This window comes from Nematolebias whitei, chromosome 1 (assembly GCF_014905685.2).
Source record: "Nematolebias whitei isolate Nwh7 chromosome 1, NemWhi1, whole genome shotgun sequence".
Classification (NCBI taxonomy): domain Eukaryota; kingdom Metazoa; phylum Chordata; class Actinopteri; order Cyprinodontiformes; family Rivulidae; genus Nematolebias; species Nematolebias whitei.
Window position 1 is genome coordinate 27,281,403 of NC_056498.1, and position 13,306 is coordinate 27,294,708.

At 39.4% G+C, this 13,306-nt stretch overlaps 1 protein-coding gene across 1 annotated transcript in view; it reads left to right on the top strand.

Annotated features, from left to right (window-relative positions):
• The first annotated feature begins 11,037 nt into the window (after window positions 1-11,037).
• Window positions 11,038-13,306, top strand: part of LOC119416141 (caspase activity and apoptosis inhibitor 1) — a 5,962-nt gene continuing 3,693 nt past the window's right edge. The window contains exons 1-2 of the mRNA XM_037683335.1: window positions 11,038-11,249; window positions 12,721-12,912. Of these exons, the coding sequence (XP_037539263.1) occupies window positions 11,145-11,249; window positions 12,721-12,912 (297 nt within the window). The 5' untranslated portion in view covers window positions 11,038-11,144. The remainder of the gene's footprint in view (window positions 11,250-12,720; window positions 12,913-13,306) is intronic.

Genomic DNA, 13,306 nt, shown 5'->3' on the forward strand with positions numbered 1-13,306 from the left:
AGTCACTTGATTTAGGGGGAAGAATTGTTTGATCCTTGACTTTTTATTTCATGTCAAAGTTACATAAAGCAGCAACATTTTGTAGATTGCTTGGCCGATGCTTCAAAGGAGTATCCATGTGTTTGTGTTCACACATTTTGGAAAAGATCACTTGAGATCAAAGTACGACAAACCATCTCTGAGGTTCTTTAGAGAAGACCCACCTGTAATCTTGTTTTTTTCCTGGAGGTAATCTTTCCACGCTGCTGCCTGCTTCCTTAAATAGTTTTGTCTTGTGAAAGTTGTCGTTGATTCAAGAAAACAGTTCAAGTTCGGTCTGAGACAATCCCTGCGCAAGTAGATAACTATAGACTCACCCATCTCTGTTACTTTTCATTTTAAATTAGAAATGTCTGGACCCAACCTGGGCTGAACCGCTCCGAGAATAGCCCAGTGTTGGACGATTGAAAAAGACTCGTAGTTTGGCCCTCAGGGTGTAGGAGCCTGTCAGTTTTCCTTCCAGTTTTAGACCTCAATTACTGAATCAAAGGCGAGAGGAAGGCCAAATCCCATCCCGTGGCTGCTTCTTATCTCGCCCTAGCTGGGCCTGACAAGTTCTGTCTGCCTGCTTGTTCACTCACTCGAACCCAAACACACAGGGAGCACAGCTCATGGGAACCTGGCAAGAGAGCTTCGCTGGTTGCGCTCTAAAGAACCTTCAAAGTTCACTGCTCTTTCTCGGCAGCAGTGCAGATGGTTTGAGTTTCAGATACCTCTTCAGCCTTTTTTTTTCTTTTCCCAGCACGTCCAATCACATGTCGTGTGTTTATAAATTGGTCCATAAATGGCAATAGCAAGCCTTTTTGTGGTTAACAATTTTTAAAAACTAACTCATCATCTTCTTTCTTCTTCTGCTTCTTCTTTTGGCTTTTCCCTCTTCAGGGGTCGCCACAGCGAGTCATTCTCATCCACCTCACTCTGTCCTCTGCATCCTGTGTCCTCACTCCAACTACCTTCATGTCCTCTCTAACTGCATCCATATATCTCCTCTTTGGCCTTCCTTTTTGTCTTTTTCCTGGCAGCTGCATTTCTAACATCCTTCTACCAATATACCCACGGTCCCTCCTCTGGACATGTCCAAACCATCTCAGTCTGGCCTCCCTAACTTTATCTCCCAGTTGTTCAACCTGTGCTGTACCTCTGATGATCTCATTCCTAATCTTATCCATCCTCGTCACTCTTAAGGAGAACCTTAGCATCTTCATTTCTGCCACTTCCAGTTCTTTCTCCTGTCTTTTTGTCAATGCCACTGTCTCCATATACTGTCTCCATACAATATAGCTGGTCTCACCACTTTCTTGTAAGCTTTTCCTTTGACCTTTGCTGACACCTTTTTGTCACAAATCACTCCTGAAACTTTTCTCCATCCACTCCATCCTGCCTGGACTCTTTTTCACTTCTTTACCACATTCCCCATTTTCCTGGAGAGTGGACCCTAAGTACTTGAAGTCCTGCACCTTTGTGACCTCTGCTCCTTGTAGCCTCACTGTTCCACCAGCCTCCCTCTCATTTACACACATGTACTCTGTTTTACTACGGCTGACTTTCATTCCTCTTCTTTCAAGTGCATACCTCCACCTCTCCAAGTTCTCTTCCACCTGTTCCCTGTTCTCACCACTGATCACAATGTCATCTGCAAACATCATAGTCCATGGGGATTCTTGCTTAACCTCATCTGTTAGTCAGTCCATCAAAATCTAACTCATCATCTGCCCTTTGGTAATACATTTCTTGTTCAATCCCTTGAGCAGGTGGTCGTATACTAAGGTCATCAGTTCATCACATTACTCTCCACCTTGGTCCATTCAGAAGAGACACTGAGGCATCCAGAACACATTTTAGTCCCAGACTAAGGTGTCATGTGAAAGGGCACACAGCTGAGATAGTCTGGCAAACTCCTAACTACCCTGACTTCTACCCTAACTTATTTGCCTGTCTTTCAGTTTGCATTGGTAATAATTGTTCAAATGAAAAGTTCAGTTTGTTTACTGGATATATGACCAACAAGATTATTATATTCTCTTATCTTATGGCATGAATGTGTATTTTGTTGGAAATTTGAATTCTAGGGGGTTTTGTCCACAAAATGGGATTCAGTGCTAAACCAAAGCAATTAGTTTGTTCCATTTCCACCGTGATAAGCTCTGGTTCTAACAAACAAAGACTGGTTCTATTTAACACCAACTTCTTACTGGGCCAGAACAAAAAAAATATTCTGTTGGGACCAGAGGACAGAATCATGAAGACCAGCATCCAAAGAAAATGTTGTCAAGTCCATGTTTAAAACTCTGTTAGTTTTATTTTTACTTTGCTTTGTTAAAGATAAAACATTCAAATTTTATATAAATGACAAGTAAAATTAGCACTGAAATGGCTGAGTGGCATGGGAGAGAAGTGGTTAGAGCTGTTGCCTCACAGCAGGTCATTTGTAGGTTCACCTCCTAGCCTTAGACCTTTTTGGGTAAGGTTCGCATGTTCTCTCCGTGCATGAATGGGTTTTCTCTGGGTACTATGGTTTCCTCCCACAGATCAAAAACATGCATGTTAGGCTGACTGGCAACTCTAAATTGTCCCTAGGTGTGAGTGAGAGAGTGAATTGTTGTTTGTGTCCCTGTGATGGACTTGAGACCTGTCCATGGTGTACTGCGCATCTCACACATCAATGGCCAGACATGGACACCAGTGGCAACTGCAACCTGGAAAAGGAGTGGGTACACAATAATGGATAGTTGGGTAGCATGACCTCTTTGTTTCTCTGTTGCAATGATCCTCTCTCATCTTCACCAGCAGATCCTCTCTTAGCTTGTTTGTTTTCCTCCAACAAAGCAGACTTGGTGCACTCAGACATGTTTCATTTGAAACCCTGTTGCTACATGAATATTTAACAGATACCTTTGCTTTAGTAAAACTGACTCACAGAAACCAGAAGGTATCACTGCTTCACTTTTCCTGTTTGTTGGTAATTCAGATCAACTTCATTCTGCCTGTTGTTCTTGATGAGCTACACTTCTAGAAATCAGCAAGAGCCAATGAGTGATTTATTGTATTAGCCATATCTAACTCTAACATTCAGTGCTCGAGGTTTTGACTGTGTAGCTCCTGAATATGCTGCCTTGTTTTGCTGTCTATCAATGAAAAGGTGCAGCTTTAGAACTGATTTCAGCATTCATATTATTTCCCTGCTTATAGTTGCCTATGTACATTTTCTGCAAACACTTCTTCATGGTTTGTTCAGTTTTAACCATTCATGTAATGAAATGTTTGGCGGGATTGGGAATGTATTAGTAACTTTTATAGTATTTGAATTATTTAACATTATTTATGAATGTGTTACCTAATATAAATGCAACAAATCTCATCAGTTCTGACAAAAAAATTGCCCTCTTAAATGTATTTTAAATTGTCATCTTGTGCTGCTTCAACCTTTTAGCTACTGCCTTGCTAACCTAAGGTTTTAGCTTCCATTTTGTCAACTTTAGCTTTTAAATACTGTCATGCTGAGATTAGCTACTGTTTTGCTAACTTTAGCTTTTAGCTACTGTTTTGTTTTGTCATAGTTTTGTCAGTCTTTCTGAAGGTCTTTCAAAGTTGTTCTTTGAACTTTGTTTGCTTTTCTACACTTTTTTGTGCAGTATTTGTACCTGAACATGACGCCATAATGTGTATTTTAAAGTATATGTTAACATAAGCTAAATCAGCTAAAACTTCACAGTAAAAAATGCTGCTTGAAGATGCTCACACAGCAGAAACTGTTGTATCTCCTTGTTTGACATTGTTCTATACTCCATTTTAATACACGATGTTTGACTCAGGGTTCTTCATCATCTCACTGGTCTCATTAGAAAGAGCAAATGTGTCTATGAGGTATACCTGTGGGAGTTCCACTCACTTCTTCCCTGAGGTCACTAGATGGCACCAGGTGACCACACCCGAGACCAATCTCCTTGATGAGACGCCCATCGTATAAAAGGCATTTGATGACTCTTCTTCGATGTTGGAGCATTACCTTGCATATGGTTCATGCTTATAGCCATTTATATTTCTAGTAACTTAAGTTTACTGACCTGTACCTTTTTGCTGTTTCCAGTGAACCTCCTGAGACCTATGTTCTTGGACTCCTTGTGGAATTCTGGAAACCTCCTCAGCTGTCTTCCTTGCCCTCTAACCACTTGCCCACCAGTGACTACTTTCCACACTGGATTACTATTGCTCACACACCAGTGACTCTTCAAACATCATTCAGTGACCAGTAAGAACCAGAGGACAATAATTAATATCATCTCTGCTGAACTTCAGTGCTGACCCTTCTCCCTGCTTCCCATGGGTTCCTGATAATTTCCTGTGATTACTTCACTGTAAATAAAAGCACTGAACTTACCTTCCTGTGTTGTGTTGTTCATATCCAGTCCTTTCACTCTGGGTATTCAGTTCTTGTGACAGGACCATTTCAGTCTAAAAGGAACCTGTCAGATTTTTGTCCACACAAAACAGTCTACATACAGTACCCATGTGTCCAAACACTTTTGTCGATTTTGTCTTCCAAAGTGCAGCAAAACCCATTCCCCTATAGTCTCACAGCTTTAGCAATGTCCTTGTCACGTGGACATTATTATTTAATAATAATGCTATTAGGAACTGTTCTCCTTGATTAGTTGAATACATTTTAAATTTAGCTATTCCAAATAATTTGTTTTCTGTACTAACACCATTTGATCTCACAGGGGTGTGGTGGTGTTTGAAACATCCAAGGGTGTTGGCAAGGAATATAGATGTTTTATGGTATTTGGCAAGGACACAGCAGGACTTTCTCAGCTGTAGAAGTTGTTACTGTTCACTTGTAAACCCCAATGGCAGCGCAAGTGTTGAGTCGTCAAACACAGGTGTTGATTGGAAAGTTTTACTTCTCAGCTTATGGCTTCAAGAGACCTCTCTACCTGAGGTGACGAAGATTTGGCTGAGAATTTAGACAAAACACGAGATATTAGGATGTTCACTGTACTCCAAGATTTATTACCAGATTTTCTTTTCAAAATGTTGGCTTGTTTAAAAAACATACTGCAGTCTAATGAATCTGGGGATGTATGTCAGCAGGCCTATACTATAATACTAGATCTATACTATAATACTAGATCTATACTATAACACTAGATCTATACTATAATACTAGATCTATACTATAATACTAGATCTATACTATAATACTAGATCTATACTATAACACTAGATCTATACTATAACACTAGATCTATACTATAATACTAGATCTATAATATAATACTAGATATATAATATAATACTAGACCTATACTATACTACTAGATCTATACTATAATACTAGACCTATACTATAATACTAGACCTATACTATAATACTAGATCTATACTATAATACTAGACCTATACTATAATACTAGGCCTATACTGTAATACTAGGCCTATACTGTAATACTAGGCCTATACTGTAATACTAGACCTATACTGTAATACTAGGCCTATACTGTAATACTAGTCCTATACTGTAATACTAGACCTATACTGTAATACTATACTAGACCTATACTATAATACTAGACATATACTATAATACTAGACCTATACTGTAATACTAGGCCTATATGCAAATGATTTCAACAACAACAGGTTAAAACAATCAGCTTTACGATCAGGAAAACCATCCGGCCATGATTTTCCGTTGCTTCAAGCTTCACAACAGACATTTCTGAAAAATATCTGGAATGATTTCTAGCAAAAAGAAGAATTTTAAAGATGGAAAATGAAGTTTATCTTGAGAGAGATGGGTGAGGGAATTTGTCTGTTATAACCAGAACAGCACGCTCCTTCTGGGCCCAACTTAACCAAACGGTACACTTTGCGGTTGAATATCGACTTTTTACCTTTCTGAAGATATTTCAGTTCCGGCATAAAGTTCCACTTCAAGCCACTTTTCAGCGTCTCCGTAAGAATAGTAGGGAACCGTTCGGAGTCGTGAGATCATCCAGAACAGACTTCATAATTCCTCTGAACTTCTCTCGTCCAGCTTAGTTGCTTTTCCTCCAGCATCCTGAATTCCAGCCTTCTGAACTCTGGAACTGCTGTGAACTAGGAAGTGTTGCACCTTTTAAAAGAGGTCACTTCCGGTTCATTTGAGGACTTTCTGATTGGTCGGTTGGACCAAACAGAGGTGTGTTTTTGTGATGTAAGAGGTTATTAAAAAGTCAAGGAAAAAGATTAAGTGTTTAGGAACAGACAGAAGATTGTTATGAAGAACTCAGACTTCGTGGAGTCAATTCTCTAGTATCTTTCTGTAAAAGTTAAACATGACAATTCTTTTTCAGTAAACTTGCAGTTGACCAAAACTTGACCTTTGACCAACTTACACTTGCTCATTCAAAGACAGAAAATCAGAAAATGCATAATTACTCTGTAACAGACCTTAACGTGATTTCTACTTTGCATGAGGATTAAAAATCACTAATACTGTTTCACAGTTGATTAAAAATGATTAGTTCACTTCAACATTTAAAAATGGTTTGAACTAAACACACTTTGATTATCAAACATTTGTAAAATAGTAATGATAATAAAAAGGAGAATGTTCTTTCAATTGATCAGTGCAGGACACTTAGAAAGTCTCTGGATGAACTTAATCTTGTGTTTCTGGACTCAAATCAATGAAATACAGTTCTTGTTCCAGGCAGGCTCTCAAGGCCAGATTTTGACCTGAGGCCTAGTTCACTACACTATAATACTAGTCCTATACTGTAATACTAGTCCTATACTGTAATACTAGACCTATACTGTAATACTATACTAGACCTATACTAGACCTATACTGTAATAATAGACCTATACTGTAATACTAGACCTATACTGTAATACTAGACCTATACTGTAATACTAGACCTATACTGTAATACTATACCTATACTGTAATACTAGACCTATACTGTAATACTAGGCCTATACTGTAATACTAGGCCTATAATATAATACTAGGCCTATACTATAATACTAGACCTATACTATAATACTAGACCTATACTATAATACTAGGCCTATACTATAATACTAGACATATACTATAATACTAGACCTTGGTGCGACTATCATAAGTTATCATTATTCCATATATTCTTACTTGTTTCTGAATCTGCAATCAGTGTTGTTCATTTACACAGCACAGCCAACTCCACGATCCATTTTCACATTTGAAAGTTCAAGTCACACATCTGGTGCCCCCAAACAGGGTCACAATACTTTGTGCAAAACAAAGATGTTGGTTATAGCAAAACGGCTTATTGGTAGATTGCATATGACCTTGCAATATTGTGCCAGATTGCACATAATGTTTGCATGCATTCCTTTAAGTTATTTTATTATAAACAATGCCTGAACTAAGTTTAATGATGAGATACAGAAAATATTAATTGATTAACAAAGTCTGTGTTCCCATTTTGGACAGAGAATCATAAAACTCTTCTTTTATGGCCACCATGTCTGGCGTGTATGCACTTGAAAGAAGAGGAATGAAAGTCAGTCGTAGTAAGACAGAGTACATGTGTGTGAATGAGGGGGAGGCAGGTGGAACAGTGAGTCTAAGGAGCAGAGGTCACAAAGGTGCAGGACTTGGGGTCAACTGTCCAAGAATAGAGGGAGCATGGTAAAGAGGTGAAAAAGAAACTCCAGGAAGGGTGGCAGGGTTGCTGGAGAAAAGTTTCAGGAGTGATTTGTGACAAAAGGTTGGCAACAAAGGTCAAAGAAAAAGTTTACAAGACGGTGGTGAGACCAGCTATGTTGTATGGTCTGGAGACAGTGGTACTGACAAAGACAGGAGAAAGAACTGGAAGTAGCAGAGATGAAGATGTTGAGGTTCTCCACAAAGATGGATAAGATTAGGAATGAGATCATCAGTGGTACAGCACAGGTTGAACAACTGGGAGATAAAGTTAGAGACACCAGACTGAGATGGTTTGGACATGTCCAGAGCAGGGACAGTGGGTTTATTGGTAGAAGAATATCAGAAAGAAAAAGGCCAAAGAGAAGATATATGGATGTAGTCAGAGAAGACAGTGAGGTATTTGGAGTGAGGACAAAGGACGCAGAGGACAGAGTGAAACTGAGGTGTATAACTTGCTGTGGCGACCCCTGAAAAGGTAACAGCCGAAAGAAGATGTAACCTCAGCTTGTGCAATGTGCTGTTTTATGTCACAGCTGCACTTCAGCGACTTTGTAAAGGGAACAGTTTTGTCAGAAGTTCTCAGAATTGAGTGAAACACACGGACTGGTTGTGTTTTTCAGTTTGTTCGTCCAACGTCCCTGTCCTCTGCACCAGCTCCACGACTGCCCTTTTAACGAGGCCATAGCCAGACACACGGGAGCAGATGTTACAAAGAAAACGCGCCGTGACGTGATTGTGATCGATGCACAGCTCCCCGCTGTATCCGCTGCATAATGTGGTGAATGGCATCAGGATAACAGCCAGCATTATGTGGAGACAGCTGTCGCCATGGCGCCCGGGCTGCCGTCCCCCTTTATTTCAGGTGGAGGCGGGCAAATCATTTAGACTAATTTAGGGTCTGCTTGTGTCGTTACCACCTTGAAATCTGTCTCGGTTCAGCTAAATAGTAATAAAAACAATAATCAATGCAGCCTTGGTAGAACGAGTGGCGTTTATGGGAAACAGAAGCATGTGGGAGTTCATGTTTGTCTTATAGTGAAGTAAAATGACATTTTAAAGTGGATCTTGTAAATAACTTCTGTGTTTTCTGTGTTGAATTCAGGACGGACAGAATGTTCGTTGTTCACATTTTATCCACAACAGCAGCTTGATTTGAACTTTAATGTCCGTACTTTTGAACAAGGCATAATGCATGCACCAAGAAACCAACAGATAAAAAATATCTCTAATGCTTTGTGTTACTGGTAATCTTTCACCTTCTGCACATGTAACGTCCTGCATCACAGTTACAAGTTTTCTTTATAAGTCATGTGAAAATAAAAAACAGGATTTCTTGGAGATGTCATATTGTGCCCACTGCCTTGCATGCCAAAGTTTTAAACAAAGATGCTATACTGTTAGCGCTCATAATATGTGTTCGGGTTACTCTCGGCTACTACCACCTCTCGTTTTAGGACAATATCAGCAAAACTGACTGGATTATAGCACGTTTTGTGTTTGTTAGAAGTTGATAAGCTATGGTGGCCATTTTGAATCGGGTTACTCAAAAAGGTAAATTAGTTGTAGATGGATATTGAATAATCTGAGTTTCATTTAAAATCTGTTTAGTGGTTCATGAGATATTTTGCTAACAGTCAAGTAGGATCGACTCCTACTGTTAAAGCTAGTTTTATGCAAATATGTTGCTTATTGAGTAGCAATCAGAGTTTTATGTGTTTCTCAACTACAACCACAACAAAATGTAGCTTTAAATCTGTCAAATGTAATACTTTATTTTAATTTTGGGGGTTTTCTAAAGTTGGTTTGCTGTGGCAGCCATCTTGAATTGGCTTAACTCCACCAAAAGTAGCACAATGGCTCAGTGGTTAGCACTATGCCTCACAGCAAGAAGGGCGTGGGTTCAACCCTGGTTGGACCTGGGGTCTGTGTGGCAGTGGCATGTTCTCCTCGTGTTTGCGTGGGGTTTCTACAGGCCCTCCGGTTTCCTTCCACAGTCCAAAAGCATCAAGTTAAGCTGCCTTCAGGTCTCTTGAGATCTATGACCTCAATGGATTTTGCCTCGTTAATTAATAGTTAATAAATAAAAAAGTAAACAAAAGGCAATCAGCTTTAAATGGACAGCCAATTTTTATTTCCTAAACATTTCATTAAAATCCATCCAGTGGTTCACAAGATATTTTGCTAGTCAGGCTAAGTCTCCAAATAATTGATGGCAAAATTTCAAACAATGATCTTGTGCAATCTGTGAGTGATCAGGAAATAATGTTGGGGATCCATCTTGGCTATGAGCACACCAAATTTTAGGCCAATAGTTGTAAAATTAATTGATTTGTAGCCATTTAGGTCTGTGTGTTTTTAAGGTAATTTGGCTGCAGCAGCCATCTTGAATTGGCTTTGACACCAACAGATAATCAGTTGGAAATGTACATGTAGTAATTAATATGGTTCATGGGTTATTTATTTTTGATAACAAACACATAGTTCAAAATACAGCTTTGAAAAGCACAACTTTGGTGTGTTTCCTTATTATTAAACCAGATTGGTGGCAAATTCATGCTCAATAATCGAATCCAACAAAGTTCAGTCATGTCCTCTGGACGGTTTCTGTTTTTGTTGAGACGTTTCGTCCTTCGTCCGAACACTTCATCCGTCTGATGAGCCACAACAAACACAGTCCCACAAGCAGCACTCTCCCATAGTGGACCAACCAGTTTGATGGTGGTAAGATGGTTTCTGGAGCCCGCTCTCTCCCCGTGGACTCGTTTCAGGCAGCCGTAGCCAAAGTGGTTCAAAACATCAAAGTTGTTGTTGGTGGGTTTTTCTTTTTAGTTGAAAATCTTTATTAAAAGTAAAACATTACAACAGCAGTTATATATTCAAACAAAATCAACAAAAGTCAGGGAGATTATTCAAATAAACACATTAAATAAGGTGCATAAATCAAACGTTTTTATAGCTTTTTTGTTATTAGTCAGAAATGTTTACAATGTACTGTTCACAATCCTTTTGGAAGGCCTGAAAAGAGGGAATAGAGTGACTAAACTTTGATCTGAGTATGTGGTATTTCCCTAAGAGTATAATCAAATGTAGTTATTTCTTTTTTGCTTTTGACATCATGGACTCCAAACAGTTTGTTCCAAATTAAACAGAAACTAGAGTCAATCTTTCTCTGGATACACCAATTGACTTCTTTTCAAAACGTAGCAGGAGTGTGACAGAGGCAGCCAAAACGTCAAAAACACATGAATAATCCAGGTAAAACCGGCGGCCATCTTTTGTGTAACAACAAACCGGTCCGGCAGGGGGCGATAGCGGGAACTTTTGGTCTGTAAGCACACACGAAGCAGACACAACAGAGCTAACAACACATGCCATACAGTTTGCTCGGTGAAAGAGAGAAATATCTCCTTTTTAAATATTTAATATAATGTTAAAAAAGAAATCAAGTGCCGCCGAAAAGAAAAGAAAACACTCAAAGTCAGAAGAACGGCAGGAAGGCAGGAAACGGAGGAGCTCGGAGCCACATTTAGAGGTGAACAGTTAGCATCATGCTAACGTCGCTGTTTCCTTCTTTAACAACTTAAATATTATTAAATGTCTAACATGTGCACTAAACTATTATTTACAGCTATAGTGTCCTTAAAATGAGCTGATGCTTTATATAAACTCTGCACAAACGCATTGTGTTATTTTGTATCTCAGTTAAAAAGTTATAAACAAGTGCATTGATTTGTGTCAGTTTCCAGTTTACAAACTGTGTTTGATCTGTACTTGTTTGTTTTTTTAGCTTTTGACCATTTTATTGTTTACAGTCTGTGGTGATGCGTTGTTTGAAAGTGAAGTAGGACGAACTAGACCTACAACCTGGACCTAAGTGGCTCCTTTGGAAAGAAATATAATTGGAAAAACTAGAGAAATGCAGTGTGAATGCTTATATCAGAAGAACTTGCTGAAAAACAGCTGAAATTAGCTTAAAAACATGCTGAAATTAAAGAACAAAAGGCAAGTCTAAATTAGCAGAAGAAAGCAAAAAGAACACGTATTTGATGAGTTGGGTTTAATTAAGCAGAAATTAGCACAATAACTAGGAAATCAGCTAATAAAGCTAAAATTAGCAACAACAACAAAACATATCAAAAGTAGCCAAAAAGGTAGAAAGAAGCTTAATCTACCAGAAGGAAGTGGAAAGAGCTGAAATTAGGTTAAAAAAAGTGGAATTAGCCGAAAGTGGGGAGTGGTGGCGCAGAGGTTAGAGAAGGTGGGCCTGGGATCGGAAGATCGTCGGTTCAAGCCCCGGTATAGACAACATCAAAAATGTGGGTGGGGTAGGTGAAACACCCACACCTGCCCCCACCCTCATTCGTCCCACTCTGGGCCCTTGAGCAAGGCCCTTAACCCCCACCATCTGCTCCTCCAGGTGTCCTAGATAGCAGCTCTGCTCCACACAGAGGGCTGCGGTAGCTCAGTGTCCGTGGTTACGTCAGGAAGGACATCCGGCGTAAAAATAACTGCCACGTGTTCGTGCGATGTAGTTCGCTGTGGTGACCCCTAAAAGCAGGGAGCAGCCGAAAGAAGAAGAAGAGAAAAAAAGTAGTAGAAAAGCTGAAACTAACTGAAAGTAGCACAACAAGCTGAAATTAGCAGAAAGAAGTTAATTAGGCTGAAAGTGGCAGAAATTACCAAGAAAAACTTGGGTTCATCTAAAAACAGCTGAAATTAGGAAAAACATTTTTTTTTTATAAAAACGTAGCTGGATGTTAGCAGAAGAAAGCTGAAAGAACATGTTTTGCCCAATAGACTGAAAGAAGCAGAAATGAGCACAAAATGTAGAAATTATCTGAAATTAGCTGAAATTAGCAACAACAACAACAAAAAAAAAAAAAAACGGCTGAAAAGTAGCTAAAAAGGCACAAAAATGGATCACAATAGTGTGAACGCTTCATAAACATTCACACTGTAAATGTTTAGACACGTTCATTTTGTCTGTCTCCTCTGTGTTGAAGGACTCCAAGGATGAGCTGGCAGACCCGGAGCTGGACCGGATCGGCAGTGACATAGAGGAAGGAGGACTGGACCTCAGCGTGCCCTTCCAGACCATCACGGCCTACATCAGCGATAAGCAGGAGATGCTGCAGCAGTGTTTCCAGGTGCTGGGGGAGAAGAAGCTGAGGAAGATGCTGCCTGATGAGCTCAAGGTGGTTTAAATAGAAGCTGCAGCTTCAACTCTCTGTCATGAACAGAAACAACGAGGAGCGTCTGAGACCACTTCACTGTCCTGACCCGAGTCAGCGTTCACACTATTGTTTTTCTGTTCGCACTGATTTCCGTATGTTTTATGAACGAACTACTTCAGCGTACTTTCTACTTCTTTGACTATTTGTATAACGATCACGTTTTCAGTCAGTTTTTAGCTATGTTTTTACTATTTTAACCTTTTTAGGTGATTTTTTTTCCCCCCCTTCTAATTCTGTTTTTTAGCTCTGGTTTTGCTAGTTTAAAATTTTAGCTGTTGTTTTGTAGCTACTGTTTTGCTGGTTTGGGGTTTTTAGCAACTGTTCTTCAGTCTTAGCTTATAGCTTCTTTCTTGAT